Source organism: Ammospiza nelsoni, chromosome 2, assembly GCF_027579445.1.
Source record: "Ammospiza nelsoni isolate bAmmNel1 chromosome 2, bAmmNel1.pri, whole genome shotgun sequence".
In the NCBI taxonomy this organism is placed as follows: Eukaryota; Metazoa; Chordata; class Aves; order Passeriformes; family Passerellidae; genus Ammospiza; species Ammospiza nelsoni.
Window position 1 is genome coordinate 15543656 of NC_080634.1, and position 24999 is coordinate 15568654.

The 24999-nt window shown below is 42.5% G+C and overlaps 1 protein-coding gene across 2 annotated transcripts in view; it reads right to left on the reverse strand.

The window, feature by feature from the left end:
• Window positions 1–10196: 10196 nt before the first annotated feature.
• Window positions 10197–24999, reverse strand: part of WNT11 (Wnt family member 11) — a 31478-nt gene continuing 16675 nt past the window's right edge. Inside the window, exons 7-8 of one of the 2 annotated variants that reach the window (XM_059466977.1) lie at window positions 17903–17947; window positions 10197–15454 (exon numbers count right to left, since the gene is read on the reverse strand). In XM_059466977.1, the coding sequence (XP_059322960.1) occupies window positions 15280–15454; window positions 17903–17947 (220 nt within the window). In that variant the 3' untranslated portion in view covers window positions 10197–15279. The remainder of the gene's footprint in view (window positions 15455–17902; window positions 17948–24999) is intronic. The other variant, XM_059466978.1, reaches the window with a different exon arrangement.

Here is a 24999-nt window from a genome sequence, read left to right on the forward strand (position 1 = left end):
AATGGCCCATTGGGTGTCACTGCATGGCTGATAAAATTACAGCATCCTGTTGTGAGATGCTCTGCCCAGGGGGAGGAGCCAAGCATTCCTAACTGGATATAATCTGAGATTTTGGGACACAAGGGGATCTTCTCCACTGGATTCCCAGAGGAGCAGCTGCATTTTCCACTGGTTCCCAGAGGAAGACAAGGCCCATCTACACCGTCACTGGATTGCCAGAGGAAAACTATTCCCTTTCTACAGGATGCCTGCTCCAACAGAACCACATCTGCCACTCCAGGAGGACTGCAGCCACCATTTAATCAGACTGCTACCAACACCCTGACCAACAGGGTGTCAGGCGTATTCTGACTCTGTCAGTGTTGTTTTGATTTACTGCATTGTTTATTTTTTTAAAATTTATTTTCTTGCCTAATAAAGAACTGTTATTCCTGCTCCCATATCTTTGCCTGAGAGCCCTCCCTTAATTTCAAAATTACAACAATTCAGAGGGAGGGAGTTTACATTTTTCATTTCAGGGGAGGCTCCTGCCTTCCTTAAGCAGACACTTCTCTTTTCAAACCAAGACAGTGATTTAGGTTAAGACAGTTCCAGTGCTTGTTTTAGTGCTAATAAGGACTTGCTATCTAGTTATCACAAAATCACAGAATAGTTTAGGTTAGAAGGGACCTTAAAGATCATCTTCCAACACCTCTGTTGTGAGCAGGAACACCCTCTATGAGACCAGGTTGCTCCAAGCCCTGTCCAATTTGTCCTTGAACACTCCCAGGGATGGAGCAGCCACAGCTTCTCTGGGCAACCTGTGTCAGGGCCTCACCACCCTCACAGAGAAGAATATCTTCTCAATGTCTAGTCTAAACTTGTCCTCTTATTCATGAGCTGAGATGCCCACTAACTCCTCTTATTGTTTTCTAGTTGCCTTTGCTCTGTGGTGTGGTAAAAGTGCTGCAATGAATTGCCCATGATCCAATACACTGATGTGGCTTAGTGGTGGCTCCAGAACCTCACCAGCACACACCTTTGTGGGCTGTTCTGGCAGTAGCTGTGGGTGGAAGAGAGCAGACCCTGAACAACCCCTGACCTGTGGCTGCACTGCTCCAGTTGGTTGAGCACAGGTCAGCTGGAAGATGGTCATGCATTTTGCAATGTTATCTTTCAAATGGTCAAGGCTGCAGTGTCATATTTTCCTTGTAAATGTCTCAGTCTGTTCCTGAGGCTGAAAACATGTAACTTTGGAGACTTTGCCTGTGAAATGGCTGTTTCCACACATTAGATATATAGATCAGTGAAGACAACATGAAATTTTGCATAAAATAGAATCATAGAATATCCTCGGTTGGAAGGGATCCATAAGGATCATTGAAGTCCAACTCCTGACCCTGCACAAGACCAGCCCAAGAAATAGACCATGTGTCACACCATTAAAAACATAGAAATGTTTCTCCCTTAAAAAAAGTCTCCAATGTCACAAATCTAGTATTGGAAATCTTTTGAGTGAAGGTCTTTTCTTTTGGTGAAGATAGACAGGTTTTCACTCCTAAGTTTGATTTTAAGCCAGGAAGGACAAAAGTCCTTCTCATGAAAATTTAAAAACTGGGGAAGAAGTACAAAGTTTACAAATTCCTTTCAATGCTCCTCCTTATTTTACCATCATTACTGGAAACCCACTGGACCTGAAACCTTTCTGGCTTGAAAACCATTCAGACTACATTTTAAAATACATCTTGAGAAGCAATCAGTGACTTTATTCCCTTCTTTTCCTTGGTTGTTCCACTTAGTTTTCTCCATGGTTTCCAGTCCTCTGCCTTCCAGACCACCCTTAAACCTACTACCCACCTTTTTGTGCACACAAAGGACCCAGACTTCCCACTCATTTTTGCATCCAGGTCACAGTAGCAAAACCGCACACAGGCTGTGTGAGGAACTCTTCCTTGAGCCGACTGACACTCCTATTCCCTTTGCAGATCCTTTCCCAGGGATACCAAGCAGTGATAAACTGGTGTCAGTGTCCCCCTCCCACTTCCCCCCACTCTTTTCTACCCACTTTGCAGGCCAGGCAAGAGGTCTGTAACTTTTAATATTCCTTCTCCTGGCAGGGAGCTTGGCCAGATCTCAGAGAAGAGGGCCCATGTCCCCAGCCCACTCTAGAAAAGGTTACAACATCTGATTGCCAGTGAGGAAGAAAACCACAGTAGAGAGACCCCATCTGTTTCTGTTTTGATGTGAAGCCAGAAAAGCCAGTTGGTTTTTCATTTCCCCAGATGCTTGAGAAGCTCAGCTCCTCGCTCTCCTATCCATGCAGCAGGAATGGAGGATGCTAGAAACCAACAGGGTTTTGTGGTGCCATGAGGGTCTTGTGGACTGATTCCCCAGACTCCTGCTCAGTTCTCAAGACAGATGGGCCTCTGCTTCCCCTGCAGACTTCTTGTGAAACCTGAACTCTCCATGCACTCAGGCATGGAGCTAAGAGCTCCACCTGAGGCCTGGACCTCTGAGGCCCAGGTAATTCTCATGCAATGAAACTCTCAGAAGTTTCTTCTTGAAACCACAGCTCCCAGAGTTAGCTGAGTTCCTGAGACAAGGATTAACCACTTCTGAAGCATTTGGTGATCAGGCCCTGGTCCTCATTGTGTTCTCCTCTCTCTGAACAGCATATAAAGGGATTTCATAAAGGAGGAACAAGCACAATAGAGGTGCAGATGTTCCCCAAGGAGGGATAAAAGGAGAGACCTGCAACCTGTGTGTTACTTGACTTCAGGCCACAGCTATAACAGGATATCCCTTTTCTGCCTCTGTTATGCATCCTTGAGGATTATAAGGGTGATGGCTACATGAAAACGAGAGGATGTCTGGGAAGGCCATCCGGGAGGGATGAAGAGGGATCTGTTTCAGTACAAGAACCTTCTCTTGTAGAAGGAGGACTGGGGGACAACATATAAAGCTGTTGGGAGACAGGTTCAGGACACACGAAGTAGTTAGGTCTTTAGCCAGCATCTGTTGGGATATAAGAAGGTGACAGGAGCCCAAGGGGAGAATGTACAATTTCAGGAAAGGGAAATCAAAGGGTCACAAAATGCTTTAACTTCCAAGACTACATCTGTATTAAAGAGTCAGCCAGAGCCAGAACAATGTCTCCAGCTCTGTTCCATGATTACATAAGAGTAAACCTTAGATTGCTCCCTATCGTGGCTGAGCACTAGTGAGTCCCAGACAGCATCCAGGCATGTTGGATACTAGCAAAGGGCAAGGACCATTGACAAAACTCATTGGGGGTGAAGTAATCTGTCTAGGTGATAAAACCCATCTGGCTGCAAGCTCTGCTGTGCCACTTGCCATGGGCAGCCAGTGAACAGGATCCAGCCTGGTTTATTTACTAGTCAAAGGCAGCCAAAGCTGCAGGTATCTCTGGGCTGTGCACAGGCACTGGAGTTTTAAAAAGTGTGATTTCCAACACATGTCACTCTCTTTGGCAGTGCCTGTTGGCTGGACTGAGACATTCCCCTGTGGAACACTCCAGGCTGCTGTGATGCTGAGATGTCTCATTCAGGCATCAGTGCTCCTCATTTAACCATGCCCATCTGGCCTTGCTCCAGCTGCTTGCAGGGCTGTGTCTCCAGTAGACCTTTCCCTCTTTCTCTGATCCAGGGAAGTTTAAAAACAAGTACAATAGAAGCTGGGATGGGTACCCAAAGAACATGGCACCTGTGACAGGAACACAGTGTCCCCATTAGCACCTCACGCCTTCCATGACCAACAGACCTGTTTTGGTAGAAACAATTTGTCTGGTGGGGTTTCTGCAGGTGAGGATTATGTGGTCCATCTGGTCGCTCCAGAGCTGGAATTTAAGCGCAGCAGCTTGGTCAAAGTCCAAACAGAATGTTCAGACATAGCTGGGACACCATATTCAAAGGATATTGTGGTTTTCCACTCTCAAGCACACTCATTTGAAGTCCTGGTTGTAACCAAGCACAAAGGAAAGAAGGAAAATTAATTTGTGTTTCAGAGAAATTATTTTCTTTGACTTTCTAGGCCCATACATTTAGCATGTTTCAAAGGTGACTTAGCCAGAATTTTCTTAGTTTATCAGGTCCAAGAGTTTGGGATTATTTTCACTAAATTAATTCAAATAACGAAGTGAATTCCCCTAGCTCCACAAGGAATACAAGTGCTTTGGTTTTTTCTTCTAAGTATCCCAAATATAATTGATCATTTAGAAGACTAATGCTGAACTTCTCTGGCTACCTTAATCAGAGAAGATCTGGGCTATTTTACACAAGGATGAAACATGTACCTGATGCCAGTTCCTAAAGGGAATCCAGGATGAGCAAGCTCAATGACAGAACCAACATTTCTAGGCAGATGAGATATTGTCCACCTTGGATGTTCTTGAAATCTCAAACTTCTCACTGCTGAAGTTTGATGGAACTGGATATGGAGAAAAGGCAGCATCTGAAAGGATGGAGGTTGGACAAACATTCCACATTCATGAAGATGGAAGAAGAATGTTAAAAAATACTCATATCCTTAGCAAGTTAGGGTCCCAAGTGCAGTTCTGCTAACTTACCAGAACTTGCCACTTCTCCTATTCCTGGCTCTGAGAGGCAAACTCTGGCCAGCTTGCTGGGATATTTAGGATATTGCCATTCCTGAGAGTTCATGCCTTTCCTAACCTTCTGCCAGGCCTAAGCTTACCATATGTGAGGAGCAGAAAATTCTCATGGGTTCTCAGATGTTCTTAATCAGAGGTAAATATATTGATTCTCACTCCTTGAATTCATTTGTCCCGTGGACTGATCCATCCGTTTGGTGAGAAAATTAAATACTCCAAATGCTGCATCCTATTTTCCTTCACACTGTACTGTCCTTCCCATCCTTTCCTTTGCTGGTTGGACACCTATTTCCACCTTCTGAGTGGGCTGCATCATCCATCACAGTTCCAGATGCCTCTGGAGGCCCCTGAGATCCCTGTAAAGCACTGTGGGCTCCAGTGGGCCTTCCAAGGTTGTCAGTGCCTTGTATGGGATATCCAGCACCTCAGCTTGGCCATGATGTAGGAGGGAACTCAGGCCATTATCACCCAGCTCCTGTCTGTTCTGCAAAGATGGGTCTATCTTTTCACTTCTTTAATCATGGAAACAATGTGGGAACACAAGGGGAAAAGAAAAAAAAACAATGAGGGCATAAAATACAACTGTATTTTTACAAAATGTTCTTCTGGCTAATATAATACACAGTCCAATGCACTTAACAAGACAAGCCCACAAAAATCTGCTACCAAGCACCAGAATTCCCATGTTCAGCTGGTATTAATCATTGCTTCTGATTTACACTGAGAGGCAGGTCACAACTGCCTAATTAAATAGCTTCTCTTTGAGTAGAAAGCTAAACTTTATAGAAATGTAACTGTGAATTACTTTATATAGCTGAGAGGCAGGTCACACCTGTCTAATTAAATAGCTTCTCTTTGAGCAGAAAGCTAGACTTTATAGAAGTGTAACTGTGAGTTACTTTATATAGCCATTTGATGGAAAGAGAGAGAATGGAAGAAAGAAGAAAAAATCCAGGAAAAGCAAGGGAGAGCAGAAGAAAGAAAGGGAAGAAAATAAGGAAAGACAGAAAGAAAAAGTGAGGGAAGCAAATTTATATATTTTGAGAGTTCAGTTCCTTTCATTGTGAAAGAATGGGAAAGTTTGAGAAGCCCAGACTGAATAACTCACCATGATAACAGGGTGATACTGAGAGCATTAAAACTGATTTATTGGGTTGAGTTTATCTGATTGCAGGGAAAGTGAGTACTGCTGAATGCAGCTCTGACTGTGCCTGTGTCTGACAAGACACACAGCTCAGATGCAAAATTACATTAAGCAGATGTAGCCCATTAAGAAGCTGAGCTTGAAAATGTACTTTATCCTGTCAAGGCAAATCCTAGTTGAAAACTTGTGCCTCAAAAAAAAAACCCTTGAAAACTGCAAGATGTTCTATTTTGGTCTTTTTTGCTTTAATCTTTTTTGTGTTAGTCATAGTTCCAGGGTGATGATAAACATAAAGCCACCTCCACTGTATTTCTAACATAACTCCAATACCTACCCTCAGCTAGAGCAGAGAAAAGCCCCTTGACATAAAACCCAGCAGGACCAGTCCTGGGTTCAGCTATCACCCAGAACTGGCTGAGGTTGGTGAGATCTCGGAGGCAAACCAGCTAAAACACAAATCATCTGTTCCTGCTCCAGCCTGGGCTAAAATGCAGAATGGCAGAGGAAGCAGAGCCAGTTCATCCCTTCCTTGCCCCCATCCTTCACGGAGACAGGGCTGGGTTAGCTCACGTGTGGGGTCTCCAAGATGAGAGACTCTCACTCTGGGTGCCTCTCTGCATGAGAGCTGCTGAAAACATGTGGGATGTGGTGCAGAAGGAGAAAATGGATGGGATTCAAGATCTGTGGAGCAACATTTGGTTGTGCTAAAAGGGGGTGTGAGTATTATTTAATAAAAATATTGGTGAATTCCCATACCAAATTTCTTTATATCTCACCTATTTATACATCTGTACTAGTTATAAAACTTGGAAAAAAACCACTTGTTCTGGAGTAAACCAAGCCAAAATATATCTCATGAGACTCAATTCTCACTACTGAATTTAGGTGTGTAAAAGGCATTTGGAGTGTATCAACCCCTGACACCTCCAATGATTTTTTACCTTTGGTCTATGTAATGATTCTTCACGATTCCTTTTTTCTCATTTATTTCATCCAGTACATACACCACTGACAGAAATGTTCAGAAACACCAGCAAGATATTAAAAGGAAAGAAGGTCAATCTCATTACACTGGCTAAGATCATTTTGAGGAGAAAAAGCATGATATTGAAAGAATGGTCAGTGTCTTTCTGTGCAGGAAGATCTCTCAGTTTATCTAAATCTCCTGAAGGTAAGCTTGGGCACTTAGGCTATTAACCAGATGATATGGAGTAATGGAAAATATTTTGCAAGGAGAAATCCTCTGCCAGCAATTCAGTGCTCATGTAAAACACAGTCACTGTATGGCATTAATTTTGTTCTTTGAAGTTTCTTTGTTTATGCTTTATTATCTGAAACGTCTTCCTTAATGGCTGGGGGAAAAAAGTTGGTTTGTACCAGTGCAAATATCAATATGAAGCAAGTTCAGGGGCCTTGAGTCTGACATTTGATTGCAACTGTGAGGTGAGCAGTGTGCTTGAATGGTTTGATTTTTGTTACAAAACTCCATGAAAAGTAATTCTTTTAGTTTCCTTGGAAACTAAATTCTTTAGTTTCCTTGGAATTCTGTGCAAATCCCAAGATGAAAATGTTCCCTCCAATGGAGAGAAAAGGAAAAAAGTAAGTCTAACCAGCTAAATTCACATGTTTACAATGCTTGATGTCATTCATTGAGTTTCATTGTTTAATTTGGAAGTGTCATTAAGCAATTTATGTAACATAACAGATACCAGCTGTAATCATTTTGGGCATGGGAGTTACATAGGCTCATTCATTGATGGTCCTGCTACAATTAATAACTAATTAGCTTGGTTTATAACAAAACCAAACATCAAAACAAAAGGACCCCTATGGCAAGCATCAGGCTGAGCATAAACCTCACCTGACTTCCAACATCTGCTCAGTGGATATCAACATGAAAGGGTCACACTAACTCCCAATAGACATAATTCATCTTATCCCAACCCTCTCTTTGGAGGCATTCCAGATTTCTACACTCTGAAAATATCTTTATTGCAGAGGGCTGAGAATAGATTGCTCCAAAACCTGCCCAATGAATTCCTGCTGGGGCAGTTCATTCAACAACTTGTGACTTTATACTAAGGTCTTGTTTAACTCAGAAACCCCTCTTGGTGATTTAGGGTTGTAAGATCCGGAGGTCAGACCTGGACTATGGGTGCCAATGGCACTTATGGGCCAGAATGAGCCTGGTGGCTTTGCACAGCTCACTTTTGAGTGTCATCCAATTTGTTGGTTCCTGGTAGATCTGGAAGAGCCTTTGGGACCAGTGCTGTGAAGGGAGGAAACAGTCCTCAAGTCCTTGCATCACCAGATGCAGGGGTGCGATTGAATTGCGTAAATGTCAGTACTGCTTGAAATGCCATGGGTGTCCCTCGGATGTTCCTCTTCCAGCCCTGGTGGGCAGAGAATTCTCCTGAGGACAAGGTCACTCTGAAGTACCTCAGATGGCACCAGATGCTTCACTGCAAACTGCTGAGAGGAGTCTTCCATCCAGTGGAGGAAAAGTTGTATGTGGGAGTCAGGGTGAGCTGGGGAGCTATTGCTGTCTTAAATCAGGCCATTCTTTGCTGGTGTCATCTCAACAATTTTTTGTCACACCCAAGAGCTGCTTCTCAAGTGTGGAGTTGCTTGCTGTCATCTCCCACTTTCCCAAAAAGCAAAGGCACTTCCAGCTCGCACCCCCCACAGCTCACACACAGCAAGGAAGGAAGCACCTGCAGAGGTGAGCACTGAGTGGGGTTTTAATCTGTCTGAGCTGTATGAGTAGAGCAGAAAAGAAAACAGTTTTTCTGCCCAAGCCTGACCCTGGTTAACATAACAGCATTTGTAGAATTAATTGCATCTTGAGTGGAAAGTAGCTGCAGTTGCTCTGTGTTTTCAGTGTCTGCAGGCAGCAGAGAAAGTTTGGGATCACCCTGCATGATGGACCTCACTGACCTGGGGCTGTTTGACTGACACTGGCACAGGTTGCCCAGAGAAGCTGTGACTGCCCCATCTCTGGAAGTGTTCAAGGCAAGGTTGGATGGGCTTGGAGCAACCTGGTCTAGTGGAAGGTGTTCCTGCCCATGGGCTTTGGAATGAGATGAGCTTTAAGGTCCCTTCCAACCCAAAAACACTCTATGATTCAAAATACACCCTGCAGTTGGTTTCCTCTGCTGATGACACAGTTGCTGTTATTAATGGCTTTCATAATGGCACAGATTTTAGCATCTTATCCTAAATTTCAAACTATTTTAGGATCATTTTAAACATTAAATTTAGGATGAGAAACAATGAAGAAGGAAAGATGCCTCTTAGAATAATGGATCTTAAATTGCTCTTTCCTCTGAAATACAACATGAATTTTGAGAAAGCAGCCAATCCTCAAGGATGTTGAAATTATGCTGTCACACATCCTAGAGCTTCAGACAAACACAGGATCGTGAGCACCTAACTTTACCTGGATTAATTTTTATAGTTCCAGTTCATCATTCATCACCTCTGAGCAACACTCCATACCTCATCCCGGACTGACCAAATTAAAAAATCTGAAAAAACATGTGTCTCTATTTTTAAAAGCCCACTTGTTAGCGTTACCATTTATAGAGATCTATTGATAACTGGCATTTATAAGATTTGAAAATCCAAGTTTTTCAGTTGTTTATCACTAATGCAGGAAAACTATTATATACACCTTTAGCCTCAAGCACGTGAGCCATCCCTTTTTGAGTTGTTGTCATGTGTCATGCTGTTGCCCTGATTTTTAAGATTTTTTAAGCCTTCTGATGTTTACATTCTTGTAATGAACTTTCTCACACACTTTCTGTGAATAACTCATTGTTTTACATTCTTTTATGGAAGAAGAAAAATTTGATGGACTGTTGGTCTGTCCAGTGTCATAGGAGAGGTGGCACTTTCACCCTCCAATTCACTGTCACTTTTAGAAATCTATAAATGTTAGAGTCCGAAAATAAACTTCCCTCTTTTTTTACCTTGAGAACAGCATCATGTTCACGTCGTGTTATTTCGTGTCTTACAGCAACATCATGGGAATGGGCAGACTTCACAGAGTAACTCAACCAATGACAATTCTTAAATCTGAATTTCATCCTTACCCTGACAGCAGCACAAGAGTTCTGGTGCTGTGTTATGGATCTGGTGGCTTTCTCCTAAGCTCTGTGGTCCTGGCAGCATATCCCTTCATATCCCAGCTCCTGCAGTTGTGTAGTTACGTGATACCCTCTTCTGCCTTAAGAGAAATTTCAAGACAATGTGGTTTGGGTAAATACCTTGAAAAATTCCACTTAAAAGAGCAAAAAAGAGAAAGCTTTCCACACAGCCCAGAAAGTATCTTTGAAATGTAAAACTAATTTAATTTGCAATAAAGACCGAATACTGTCCACTTATTCTTAACAAAAGAGGAAATAAAAACAATCCACAATGTATTCTGTTGTTACTATTTTTATTATTATTGTTGCTCTCACAATTAGAAAACACAGTTAATGCTGCTTCCATGAAGAGAGGGTAATTTGTTCTTTAGATGAATAAACCAAAGCTCTGCTGAGATATTTAATCAAACTCTGTCTGACTGATGAAACTGTTCCTGAGAGTAAAACAAAACAAAATATGTTGTGCATGTTAAAGTCATTAATCTCAGGTGGATTTTAAGTTTCCTGTTCTTTCTCCCCCTCTCCCAAACCTTGTTTTCTGCTCCATCTCCCTTGCAGGGGAGAAAGTCATACCTGTTATAGCTCCAATCTGCTCTTGGGAATAAAACAATGGTGTTTGACAGCCCCCTGTCCGATGCAGGGAAAGGCAAATCCTTTGTCACAGGGTGAAGGTCTAACAACAATCAACCCCAGGCCAGAATTTTCCTCTTGCTCCCCATATTCCCAAGTACCTCCAGAGCCTCCTCCCAGCCCCTTCCCCAAACAGGTAGCCTGTCTCGCTTGGAGAATAGTTGTTGTCCACAGGGATCTGTTTTCTGGCAGGAAGAGGGATGGTCCCTCAGGGACTCTTTTATCACTTTCCTGACAGAGACACTTCTAATTGTATTCAGATTGTTTTCTTCTTCCCTCACTCCCCCTCACCAAGGGCTTTTCCAGCTGCAAGTGAAATATTGCGGGCTGCCTGCTGTAGTATAATTAAGATATTTTCTATTTTTGTAGAATAAAATGCACAATCAGATGGGAGTTTTTTATAATGAATGGCATTTGCCTACCTTATGGAGAAACCTAAATTATATAAAACTGGAAAGGTTAAGGAAGGGGGCGGATTAATCAAAAAATACAAAGTCAGCCAGATGTATATGGGGTCTAAAACCTCAGATCTGAAAATAGGATTAAGTCCAAACTGTTTTATTAAATCATAGATTTTTTTTCAAATTAATTAAAGGTTAGCTTTGCTGTTTCCATCTGGTGTAATATTGTAAAGCTGTGAAATAATAGTGTTTGTGGGAATAAATCAGATTTATTTTGCCAGCTAGTGTAAACCAACAGTACTGTGTAGCATGACATGGAGCTGGGCCAAATTATATCAGCTGCTGGGATGTGGTAAGACATGTTGTAAGAAGGGAACTACAGCATCACCTGACAAAGACATCCACAGTAATTAAAGACATTTTCTGTAGTAGCTGAAGGATCTCAGTGTTTCAGAGCAAAGCCTTGAAAACTGCTTGCTGAAGGCCTGAGAAAGGGAAGGAGGGATGTGTTTTCCTTGCAAAGCTAGTTTGGGACAAATGTTGTCCCAAATATCTTTCACACAGCACGTGCATGTAAAATGATAGAATCATGGAATGATTCAGGTTGGAATGGACCTTGAAGATCGTCCAGCTTGAACCCCCTGCCATGGGCAGGGACACCTTCCTCTAGACTGCAAAAATAACTTGGCCATTCTGTTTTGGTTCCCGGTTGAATTAGTAATTGAAACTGAGAGATGTGACACTTTTCTGGCCTCTCTGTGCTTTGCTGCTGATGCAAGGAGTGAAGCATCAGAGACAAGTTGCAAGAAGAAAATTGTACTGAGTTCCAGCAGTATGGCCCTGTATTATAGGTACTCTATTGGAAATGCCAGAGCATCCAGAAGGACATCATAGAATGACAGAATGGTTTGGGGTAGAAGGGACCTTAGAAGCTCCTAAGACCTTGGAAGTGGTGGACCTTAGAAGTTCCACCCTCTGCCATGGGCAGGGACACTCTCCTCTAGATCAGGTTGCTCCAAGCCCCATCCAACCTGGCCTTGCACACTTCCAGGGATGGGACAGCCACAGCTTCTCTGGGCAACCCATGCCAGGGCCTCACCACCCTCACAGGGAGAAATTTCTTCCTAACATCCAATCTAAACCTACCTTATTTCAGCTTAAAGCCATCAAACTGCAGAGATGGCCCTGGTTTGCTGGATGAAGCAGGCCTATGCAACAAGGGAGGCTGCAGTTTATCAGACCTTGCCCTGTGCATGATTCTCACCTCAGGAAGGTACACCACCCTGGGCACACTACTAATGCAGTGTGCAGCTCTCCAGAGAAAAAAAGGGCCCTGGAATTTAGAAGTTATGACAAAAGCAGTGTAAGTCTGTAAATTCATAGGCTAACAGCCTAAGACATGGGCTGGGGCCGCACAGATTTTTTTGTCGAAGAAGTGAAGTTGAGATGAAGCCCATGATGGATTATCTGGAGAAGAGAGCAGAGATTTTGAACGTGGCTGCCCCAAACTGCAAAACTCCAAACAATTCAGCCATTTCAGGTCAACATTTTCAGTAATGGACATCTGTGGCATGGCTAAAGTTCTGCTGTGAGTTCATTTCCCACCTGGTAGACCTGTAGATGCCTAATTGGTTTACTCACTTCTTTTAATTACAGGTGATGATTTCTTCTGACATGAGAAAGCCAGTCAAGGATCACAGGTCTGACATGGAAGGAATGAAATGCAGCTGAAAACAGTGTATGCATAGACAATTTCTTCCTTTTTACTAGTTTTTCACCAAGCAGAAAGACTCATGACATCAGCAAGGGAGCAAGAAAAAGAATCATTACAGAATAGCATTGAAATGCTCAAATTTTTCTTCAGTCAGAACATCTGTGCCTTGTTGGTATCATCAGAAACTGGAAATAGAAATAAAATTCCTTAAAAGAATAAGAGTAGATGGTTTCTTTACATATCAAATGAAGCCAAATTCTGGCATTGGAGAGCAGTGGGATTTGTGCCACCAGCCTGTCTGCATGTCAGCCTAAAGACACCCACCACTCATCACTGCACTGCAGAGATCTTTTAGTCCCTCAGCTTTTATGAGGTGACAATAACACAAACCATTGTCAAGCTGTGAAAGTTCTTTTTTTGCCTGCTCATAACTGGGGGATGGAAGGAGGCAACAAGACCAAACCCATTACAGCAAAGCAAAATAGCTGAAGAGAACAAAATACCCTAATTTTGCTCTTATAGCACATGATGCTTCTCTCTTCCATCTCCCCAGGGCTGCTCACAGACATGTCAGAGGCAGTTGCCCCCTAGGGATTGGCTAAGTGGGGAAAAAAAGATTTGGAGAAAGGTTGTGGTGTTACTGACATATTTTCCCCTAGTGAAAGTGACAGAGTCCCTCTACATTTGTGTAGGAGTAATTTTTTGGCTGCTTACAGCATTTTGCATGGGGTTGGGGAGCTCAAGAATGATCTGAAAGACATCAGAAGCTCTGCTGCCTTCTGTTCCTGGAGCAGCATCCTTCTCCAACATCACTTTTCATAATCAGTACACAGGACTGGATGACCACTTAAAAAAAACCAAACAAAAAATGCTCCCCAAAACCCCAAGCAAACAAACAAACAACAAAAAAACCCCAAACAAACAAAACCAACAAACAATAACAAACAAAAAGCAAATGAGGGAGCCTAGGCCATGTTAAAAACTCCCCTGCACAGCAACTCCTCTCCATGTGCAGGAGCCAGAAGCCAACAGCCCGTGACATGAGAGGTGTGAATCATGTTTGTTATTAAGCTCCTCAGGGGCACTAGGAAATTTTACCAATGAGAAATTTTACCAATGAGAGTGACTGCTGATGAAAAAAATAGAACTGCAATGGTGACTCTTCCTTTCTCCAAGTGTTCTGTTTCATTGTCTTGACTGTATCTTGGCTAATTCTTCTCAGCATTTAGAGGCTGGGGAGGCAGGGAATAAAGAAAATTATCTATCCCTATGCTAGTGAGTGCCTCAAACCATGTTATTTTCCCATCCTTGGTAGGAAAATCAGAATTGTTTTCCAAGTAGAAGTGTGAAACAATAATCTAACATTTTGCTGTTGCAGCAGTAACTTCAGCATTTATTTCATACTATTGTTAATGCTTGTTTATAATATAAGGATATATTTAGGTAGGAAGTAAAGTAGGTGAAAGCACAAGATATAAATATTTCGATATATCTGCATACAAAAGAAAATATGTACAGCCACAGATAGTGGTGCTCTGCTGTGTCAGGGCAGAGGCACGTGAAGGACTGACACGTTCCCATTCCTTCCTTTTGTGAATGGCTGCTGACTTCCAACAGCTGCTGACTTCCATGGATGCGCTCCCTACAGCCAGGACCGCTCTGCTCTCTGCAGTTTCCTGAGGCTGGACCAATAGTTTTGTGGGGAAAGAAGCTAGTGGCATATTTCCCCAAGGATTTGGTGGGTCAGTGTGGAAGAATGTCAGTGACTAAGGATATCAGACCCAAAGGGCAAAGAGATAGAGAGCAGGAGCTTGCTGTTTTTCTTTACTTTCCCACTGGACTTGGACTTCACCTTGTTATTTTATCCTAAAGGCTCCACTGCTGTCTTGTGGACCCCATAAAGTCCTTCTCAGCCTACCCTACTCTCACTGACTCCAAAATTCCAGGGGATTTTTTCATGGCTGAATTTTGTCCAGCCTGCAAAGATCAAGGATCTATTTTCCTTCAGCAATCAGCTCAAAGTTGCAGACCTGTGTAAAAGAAAGATTAAAATTAGTTGTTCATTTCAGGGGATTGACCTGAAATCTTTCCACTTTTTTATCATTCAGAATGGATGATTCCTTGCTGAAAATTAAGTCTTTGGCAACAGAGGCAGGTATTGCTGAAAAGTTGTAGCATTTTCCCTTGTGGGATGGTCCTAATGGAGACTCAGTACCTGCGCTAGAAGGCACAGGCAGGTGTGAGCCTTAGTGACTGTCAAACAAATGGTGCTTTTTTTTCCCCCAGGGAAAGTTTCCATATTTATTTCTCAGAATACTAAGGCACTTGATCGCTGGACATCATTGGCAGCCACAGGAAATATTTTGGAAGAACATACCATCCCAAATGAAGTTTTGTCTTCTCAGAGAGCATTTTATTGGTGAGGAGAAACATTTGTGGGTCTGTTGCTTTTTGGGAGGTTTTTTTTACGTTCTTATTTTTACTGGTGAGATTGCTGCTTTTCCTCCTACCATCTCTCCTCAAGTCTGTGTCTTTACAAGATAAACGGTGTCTGGTCAAGGAAATGTCTTCTCTGAATAGTGCTGGGGTGCTGCTGCTGCAGTCTGAGCTCCCAGGTGTGCAGAGGAGAGTTTTCATTTGCACACATATCTCTCGACAGTCCTCTCGCACTTCTTACAGGTCACGTAGCAGCACCAGTGATATTTGCAGTGGCAACGCTCCACCACCTTGTCCATGTAGGGGTTGTAGCCTCTGCCACAGCACATCAGGTCGCAGCTGTCACTCCCATTGGAAGTCTTGTTGCATTGCCTGGAAGAAGGAAAAAGCTGTGAGCAAGTGCAAATTCCTGATGGGTTTCCCAAACCCCTGCTGTGTGGTGCTGCTGGGCCTGACAGCTCTGCAGGGCTCTGGGTGAAGCCAGCACAGCCAGCACCCAGCCAACAGCCCCTGTGCCTGCAATCACCTGCTAGGACACCCAAAATAACATTAAACTCCTGTTCTGACTCTCAGTTTGGGCCTGGCAGCATCCAGGCTGCTTGTCTGCTAGGCCAGCCTGCTCCCACACGAGCAGACAAGCAAAGCTATTGGAATATATAATAATAATAATAATAATAATAATAATAATAATAATAATAATAATAATAATAATAATAATAATAATAATAATAATAATAATAATAATAATAATAATAATAATTCCAAAAAATTAGTGTTCCCAGGCAGGCTCCAAAACTGTCTGAAAGGAGATGGAGGAATGTCGCAGACATATTTTGTGAAAAATCCTTTTGCCAGAATCTTTTCTTCTGAGAAGCTTCAGCTTCTCCATGTTTTGCTCGTTTGGAATGTGATCTGGAGAATTGTTTACCCAGCATGTGAAATTGTTTTTACTTGATGACCAATGACAGCCATTTGTGTTGAGGTTGTGAGCAGTCACAAGATTTTATTATCATTCCTTTCTATTCCTTGCCAGCCTTCTGATGAAATCCTTTCTTCTTTTCTTTTAGTATAGTTTTAATATATCATTTTCTTTTAATATAATATATATCATAAAATAATAAATCAGCCTTCTGAAACATGGAGTCAGGATTCTCATCTCTTCCCTCATCCTGGGACCCTGCAAACACCACCACAGAGGAAGATGACACCCTAAAGAACAAACACTGCTATTTGTCCACCACTGCCTAACCTGCAAAGGGCAAAGGAGGAACCCTACAGCCAAATAGTATTTGAACAGTTTCCATGCCAAGGATCCCAGGCTGGGAAGAATGCTGAGCAGGCTGTTACAGGCACTATGCAGCACTGATCCTATCAGGGAAATCACCATCAATACTAGCAGGGCTGGGCTGTGCACCTTTTTCCCTTTGGTTTTCTCCCACCATGGCATGATCAGCTGGGCAATTGGCCCCAAAACACCTTTATTCCTGACCCAGGAACAGGAAGTGTGGCAGGAGCACAGGGTAGGATGACAAGTTACCAAGTACCACACAGACTTGCACAGCTTGTTTTGCTTCTGCTTTTGATTAAAGACAGGCTCAGTGGGATAAATCAGCTATTGTGCTGGGTTCCCTCATTTTGTCGGCTTGCCAGTGAATGATTTGAGGTTTTCAGAAGCAATCCCTTAATTGAGGAATCTCTTTCATTGATCCAATGATTACCATTTCACATATGTCCTCAAAAAACATCAATCCCACCTCCTAAAATACTCCAATATTCACTGGATGTGAAAGTGCATCAGGCATTGAATTTTGAATGCAATGAACCATGTCCTAGAGACACCATTTCTCCACAGACTGCAAAGACAACCCAGGATGGAAGTGTTCCTGGCAGGTCAGATGCTTGTGCCTTTTTGGTGTGTACCCAACACCATGGGACTGTGAACTTGATGGCCTTTTGAAACTGCTGTAAGAAAGGTGGTTTATTGAGTGGGGTAATTGCTGACATCTCTCCTAAATCTTATTCTGTGTGGCTATTTTGTGGCTATCTTGGACAGAAACACTCCAAGGCTGCTTTGGGGCAGGAAGAGGAGAGAGGAGCATCAGTTGGACCCTTCAGCTAATCAACTGTTAATAGATGAAAACAAATCCATGAGAATTACAGGAATTGCTCATGAGGTAATGCTTTAGGAGAAGTTATGGGATTAGTGAAGCATTGAGATTTTATTCTTGTTCTTCTTCAAGTTTTTCTGTTTGTTATTCTGATTTGCATTCCTCTACAGGTTCAGGGTTTAAAGGCCCCCAAAGTCACTCTCATTCAGGAGTGTGTGTAAATATTTAAAAACCTTTTAAAGCCTCTACCAAAGCTGAAGTGTGCAGCCACACTGAATGTGTTTGCCCAAAGCTGAACCAAAGGCCTTGTTAGTGCCCCTGTGAACTGGGGCCCCTCCACAAGAAATCTCCAGACAACTCCTCATAAATGTATTAATAAATGCTTCAAGTATTCAGAGCAGAGGTTCAAATATAGGTGTGCTGACATTAGAAGAGGGGAGGGTATTCGTCAACCTCACTCAGCTTTGCTAGTGGATGGAAATGTTGTTTCCTGGAGGCTCATCTAGGGAGGATGGGGAATCTGCAGAAGCCTGGCAAGGGATGTGCAGTGAATCCACGTCACTTCATGCTGGGAGCTCACTAAAATGCCCAAGAAAAGGAATACAGGTCCACTCTGACTGCAGCTCACCACTGAGGACATTCACTCCCCAAACATACAAAGCATACCACAATGATATTTACCCCATTCAAATAGAAAGCAAAACTCCTCTACCTGCTGTACTGGGACCTGGGATTCTCTCTTTCCCTCCATCCACTCCTGTGGTTTGCCAAAAAAAAATGGAAAAAAAAAGAAAGAAAAAAAAAGAAAAAAATAGGGAAAAATAAAAGAAGTGACTCTAGTAGAAGATAAGCCTTCCCATATACCTTCCCCCATTGCCCACAGTCTGAGACAAAGAAAGGAAAAAAGGAAAATCTTATTAAATAAATCCTCAAACTTCCCTCAGTTTGGTATCAGGAAATGAGGATATTCAGAATGGGTGGGTTGAATAGCCCAAAAAGTTTTGACCCTATCATAAATCTATATGGGCTTTTAGAAAGATTTCCTGACAATGCCACTAAGCAGAGGTTTTGTTTTGTGTTTTAAAGCATAGGCCTAGATATGAGTTAGACTCATTTTTCATTAAACAAGATGAAGCAGGTGGTTTCTCAGGCAGTGGGGGAAGACAAAGAACTCCAAAGACCAGAGTTTACCCACAGAAGCAGCCCTGAACATCAGATTCAGAGCCTGCAGTTGTGATCTCACCAGGCTCCCCACTGATGGGTTAAGTTCAATCTCATTTGTTTTGGGCCTGGTCCAGCACAATTCCAGCACTCAGAGAAATGCCCTCCTCCTGAGCCTTGGAGAGAAAACATGAAGGCAGGCCACTGCCTCGTAACACAACACTGCGGCCTCGAGAAGCACTTGGAACACTGCTGAGAAATTATCCTTCAGCTGTAATCCCAGCCAAGGTTCTGGCTCCAGAGCAGGCTTTTACCATTGTCACAAGGTCTGCAGTGTTGTCTAGACAACTCCCACTCAACATGCCTGTCCCAAATGCCTCCGTTCCAGCCCTCATTTGCAGAAGCACTGCAATACACCATACAGACTCAGCAGAGCTGAAGGACACCCCAGAACTTCTAAGAGTCTTCCCCCAGATGGAGAGTAGGGATTTTAATTTTAAAAGGGGGAGATCATAGAATTATTTTGGCTGGAAAAGACCTCTAAGATTGATGAAATCCAATTTAGCAATGTCACACAGCTTCATTGTGAATCCCTGTTTACTCTGTCCCATCAGCAGATAGGACACATATTTTTTTTTGGTTGCACAGCTGGCACCTGGGATCCAAACTGAGGCCAACTCTGTGCTGTCACCCACGACTATGACATATATTGACAGGAATGAGATACCTGATGGGACCTCACTCCATCAGTCCTATTGATAAGGACTTATTAAGGAGGATATTAAAAAAGTCATTCTGGGGCACAGCAACTGCCTTCCTGGCCCAGTGCATCTCCCAGCGGATGAGGGAGATGCTGTTACAAGAGTAAAACACAAATCTAAGCACTTTCTGTAGTCTGCCAGCACCTGGGCTGTTGCATTAGGGATGATGGAAGGGATGTTCCTTCCTTGACATCTCATTCCCTTGGCTGTGTGATTCCCTCAGCCCCTTCCAACCACAGGGAAACCATCTGCCTTCATGAACTCCAGCAGTCCCAAATCCCAGAACACAGTACTGCTATGTAATTTTTTTTCTCTCTTTTAAATCAAATTCCTCTTTATTTCTTTGGTGCCCCTTGCTCTGGTAATGTCAAGTAATGCAGCAGTATATAAAAGAAAGAAAGAGAAAAATAACTCAAATCCCTCAGGAGATATATAACACAATGGACATTCCTGAAAATACATCAACGTCACAGCCTCATGTAAGATTTTGAGGGAAGAATCTTATCTACTTTTAAATTGCATTCTCATCCACAAGGAATGACTGGAGACTGACACAAAACAACTGTACAAGAAAGAGTTATCAGCATATGTCAGTGAGGAGATGTCAAGAGCGATCCTGGAATTAACTTGTATTTTCATTAATGAGAAGTTGAGAGTGAGGTTAAAAATTTGGGGACAATGCTAGGGAAGAAGGAGTTGAGGATATTTTGTGACAGTGCATTAAAGTGCAAAGTAAGCAGCACACTTTGAGAAAAATCCAGCTAAATGTGGCATGTTTCCAGGGGAGCCAGAGGAGCAGTTCAGAAAGTAGAAAACCATGAAGGAACTGATTTAGAGAAGTATGTTAATAGAGGTGTTTTCCCCTCTATAAAAGATTATTGCTACAAGGGGAGAGAAAAAAATGTTCTTTATATGCCAAGGAAAGAGGACAAGAAATTATTAGTTTTATTTTAGATTATGTTTAGTTAAATTTTGATCAAGAAAAGCCTAACACTGAAGATTGTAAAACCCCGGATCAGGTTGTTCAGGGAAACTGCTTTTAAGACCAGAGTAGAGAAATATCTTCAGTAACAACCTAGGTGGTGTCAGCTCAATCTTGCTCCTGAAAAGATCAAGGTCCATGGAAAATCATTCCCAGACCAAATTTTCTCTAACTCAAACACCATTTGGTTGCAAAGGAACTTAATATGTTTAAGATAGCTAGATTAAGTATTCATTGCAATTTTACTGTGTGAAATTATCCTTTTTGCAAATAAATTCATTATTCACAAACCTCTTCAGGAAACTTTATGATCAAATCCAGATCTCTCAAAGTAGAAAGAATTCAATCTTCCCCACATATTAACTAAGATAACAAATTAATGCATAGCTGGCCAGCCTATTTACTGAAATGGGCACCAGCTGCAAGCATCTTGCCCTGGGAAAGAAGGAATAACACCTAAACAAGGTGGGAGAAACAGAAAGTGAATGTTTTTCTGACTTTCATAAAATCATGGAATAGTTTGGGTTGGTAGGAATCTTAAAGGCCATCTAGTCCACCCGCCCCCTGCTATGTACAAAGGCATTTTTATCTAGAGCAGATTTCCTCCAGTTCTTCTGGGACACTCACAAAAGCATTATTTGCTATTTCTTTTTCAGAATTTGTCAGATCTCATAAAAAATGGTAACACATCTGCTAACTGTTCCAAAACCAACTATCATTGAACACATTATAACTCACTCAAAGCTCATCTTATCCTGTGCCCTCACTAACAGAAACTAAAAGAAGATGTAACAAAAAACAAACATCAAATGCTGTTGTCTACCCATAACTGCTACTCTCCCCCAGCTTCATATGAGTGCTTCTACCAAAAAATTTCATTGCCCACATAAACAAAGAATCACAGAGTGGTTTGGGTTGGAAGGGAACCTTGGAGATCATAGCACCATAGAATAGAATCATTAAGGTCAGGAAAAGCCTCCAAGATCATAAAGTCCAGCCCTGGGCTCAACACCACCAAGTCCACTAAACCATATCACAAAGTGCCATGTTCACTCATTTTTAAACACTTCCAGGGCTGGTGACTTCCCTGGGAAGCCTGTTTCAATGCTGAATGAATCCAGCACTGAAGAAAATCTTTTAAATTTCCCTCAGGGCAGCTTGAAGCCATTTCCTTGTGCTGGTTTCCTGGGAGAAGAGACCAACCATGGCCAGATCACAATCTCCTTTCAGGTATTTGTAGAGTGTGAAAATGTGTCCCCTGAGCCTCCTCTTCTCCAGACTCAGCAATGCCAGTACTCTCAGTCACTCCTTGTATGACTTACATCTCAGACCCCTCCAACAGCCCCTCTCTGGACACACTGCAGCACCTCAAAATCTGCCTTGGAGCAAGGGCAGTAACACCAACACAGCACTCAAGGTGCAGCCTCACCAGTGCTTGGTACAAGGGGACAATGGAGTCCAAGTTGAGCCTGTTCCAACCCCCATGCCCTGAGCAGGGACACTTTCCACTGGTTGTCTCAAGCCCCATCCAGTATGGCCTGGAACATGTCCAGGGATGGGGCAGCCATGACTTCTCTAAACAGGTTCCAGGGAACAGCCTCACAGGGAAGAATTTCTTCCCAACATCCCATCTAACCCTGTTCTCTAGCAGTCGGATGACATTCCCCCTTGTCCTGTCACTCCAGGCCTATGTCCAAAGTCCCTCTCCAGCTCTCTTGGAGCCCCTAAAGAAACTGGAATGGGCTTTAAGGTCTCCCCAGAGCCTTCCCTTCCACAGGCTGAACAATCCCCATAGCACAATACAAAGCATATTTTTGGGGTAGCAGGAAAGAAGTGGTATCAAGAGCTGCCACTGAACACTGAAAACTGAGCAGCATGCTCAGGCAACTTCGTGTATGTTCATATCCAAGTAAACATGCCAGCCTAAGACATTTGTGACTAATATTTTATATTGGAGTAAAGAAAGGGTATGTGAGCAAGGAGCAGCCACCAGAGTGGCCACATTCGTTGCCACAGGGAGTCAGCTGAGGAATGGTGACTAATCAACCTAGTCAGGTTGCAGCCCATAGTTTGCTACAGCCTGATTTCTGCAGCCTAAGAGAGCTCCTTCCCACATTTGGCTTGATTCCAAGACTGCTCTGGGAAGGATCAGTAATAAACAGCTCTGTTATCTCTGCAAGGTTTCGGGGCCTGGATGCTTTTGCATGCATGGCAGAATTTCCCTTTCCTTGGATTCATTAGGGAGACTTAAATAGTCTTTGAAACATGATATATTACACCCTGCTTATAAAAAAGATTCATATTTTTGCTTCTTTTCTCACCAAAGAGATCTCAATTTTATAATCTGCCATTATTTTTCATTTACTCAAAGCTGGTAGTGATTTTTTCAGGCAGGAGCAACTGAACTACTTAATTAAAAGATAAAAAAGTGCTTTGGTCCAAGAAATCTTTGAGAATGGGAATATTTACATTTCTTTCCCAGTGGTTGATTTGTTGTATCGAAAGTTTTACTTGCAGCTTAACAGATAAACTTCTTTAGACTTTTCTCCAGACCATTTTAATTGGTTATGAAAGTGTGATGGTGCTATATAAGCAGAGTTTGGCTGGAGTCAGTGTGGCAGTAAGTTTTGTTTGCAGGAGACTCGGATACCAGTTGCAAAAATCAGCTCCTTAATCAGCTTTTCAGCACTTCAAAGAGGCCTCAAAGCTCAGGTTTGAGTTTAGTTCCGTGACTTTGAAATCTGGACATACCCTGAGCACCTGGAGGCATGGATATTTCCAAACCATTTCTAAATTTCAACAAGCTAAGAATGTCCAAAGTGTCTTAGAAAATGTTTCAGGCTTGTTCTGAAGAAGGCTTTGAAATCCTTTCAGGAAAGAGCTCTAAAAGGCTCTTGAGTAACAGGGGGCTCATTTTCTGAGTGGATTTTCATATGGTTCATCTACAACTAATTCCTTTTCCTGCCTGAAAAACACACAATAACTCTGCATAATATGACCCCTCACATTAGAGGGATCACCAATTAGATTATCCTTTCCTCCCACCTGGCAGTGCAGGATTGATTCCTACAGCATACAGCAAACACCAACCCATCCAAGGTGTTGCAACTTAACCATCAACCTCCATCCTGTTTCCAGCATGCTATGAGCAAGAACCAGACCAGGGAGGAGGAAAAGGACTTTCCCTGGATTTGCTGCAAAACTGCTCATTTTCTGTCACAAAAAAATGCATCAATATGAATATTTTAATCAAGGAACAGGAAAAGCGGGTGTTAGTGGCATATTCCCCCCTCCAAATCCCTTTGGAGGCAGAAAGCAGGGCTGGGAAATACTGAAGATGCCCAGATCAAAGATCCCTGAGCTGTGGACATAGGGGACTGCACTATACAGCCCAGGCATGGACTGACCTCTGTACCCAAAAAAAGGCCAGCAAGGATATGGGAAGATGGTTGAAGACAGAGTAGACCAAATGAGGGACCACAACAAAAAGAAACAACCTTTTTTTACTTCACTGGCATGACTGGCCTTAAAAACTAGACTACTTGGAAACAGTGGGATCTACCTTCAGAAAATTTTTATGTACATAAAGATAAAAGGTTCAAATGCCTCCAAGACATGAGTCATTAAATAAAAACATGTTTGAGCTATTCCCATGTGAGCATTTTTACATCATTCTGAAGCATAAAACACATTTTGCCATGCCCTCTCTCTAACAGCATTCCTTTTGTGCTCCTTCTACCTTATCCCTTACTAGACATTATCTCTGCAGTCCTGTGGCAGGCTGGAACAGAGGCACCACATTTAAAATCCATTTAGGTGCTCTCTTCATGAGAGAAAAATTGCAAAGAGAAAAAGGCATCCATGGGAGGAGGAGACTAGGGAAGATCTCCTTTTCTCAGCTCCCCCCAGGAAGCATGGACCAATCTTCAAACACACTGTGTGTATTTTACATTTATTTCCACTAGTAATTTAGTTCAGGAAAGGAGTTGCTACAGCTCATATAACACATGCCAATTTTGAAACACCATGCATCTTCTCAAGAGGCTGCAGATGGACTGTAATGAAAACAAGTCCCATCACACATGACCTTAAAAACTTGGCCTGAGTGGTGCCTGAAGCTCAGCATGGGACTGTCTCACCATCCTCCCCTCCCATGGCCTTCACCATCTTGCACATCTGAGAATGAGGAGTATTTTTTGACAAGTTCCTTTTGAAAGTCATCTCCTCCCACCTTAATATCTTGGTCCTCTAAATCCCCACTCCATCTCACTTCCTGTGGACCCTTGGCTGGCAGGTTCACAGTCGTGGCTGTCATCCAGCTCAGGATAAATGCACGCCTGCAACACACATTTTCCTTTCCTCAGAAGGAAAAAAAAAATCATTCAGGACCTTGACATATTTTTCATCCCTAGATGGGATAAAAAGTTGAAATCTGCTGTAAAATAAGATTAGATGAAGAAGTCACACCTCCTGTCCCTTGAAAGGATTTCAGCTCAAGGAAAATGTTTTACTTGGCAAATCTGTAATGAATTCAACTTTGTTTTGACACCTGTTCATTTAATGCAATTCCTATAAAACTAATTTCCAAATAATCTCTAATTTTTTTCCTTGCAAAACAGAAAGGCAGAACAAAGAGGTCATTTTCAAGGCACAAATATCATACAAAATCCACACAAAACCACAAAAACTTCGCTTCCACTAAGATGACATTTTCTTTCAGAAACCTGTTTCAACATATGCATTTTCCTAGCTATTCTTAGTGACTTATAAACATCTTCACTTGATAATTAATGCTCCACTGCTGAATGGGTGATAAAGTTCAGCCTGGTGTTCCCACCACAGAGCTGTCAGATATGTGCCGTTGTAGAGCACTCCAGGCATTGATGTCAGAGGATAGAGGACATT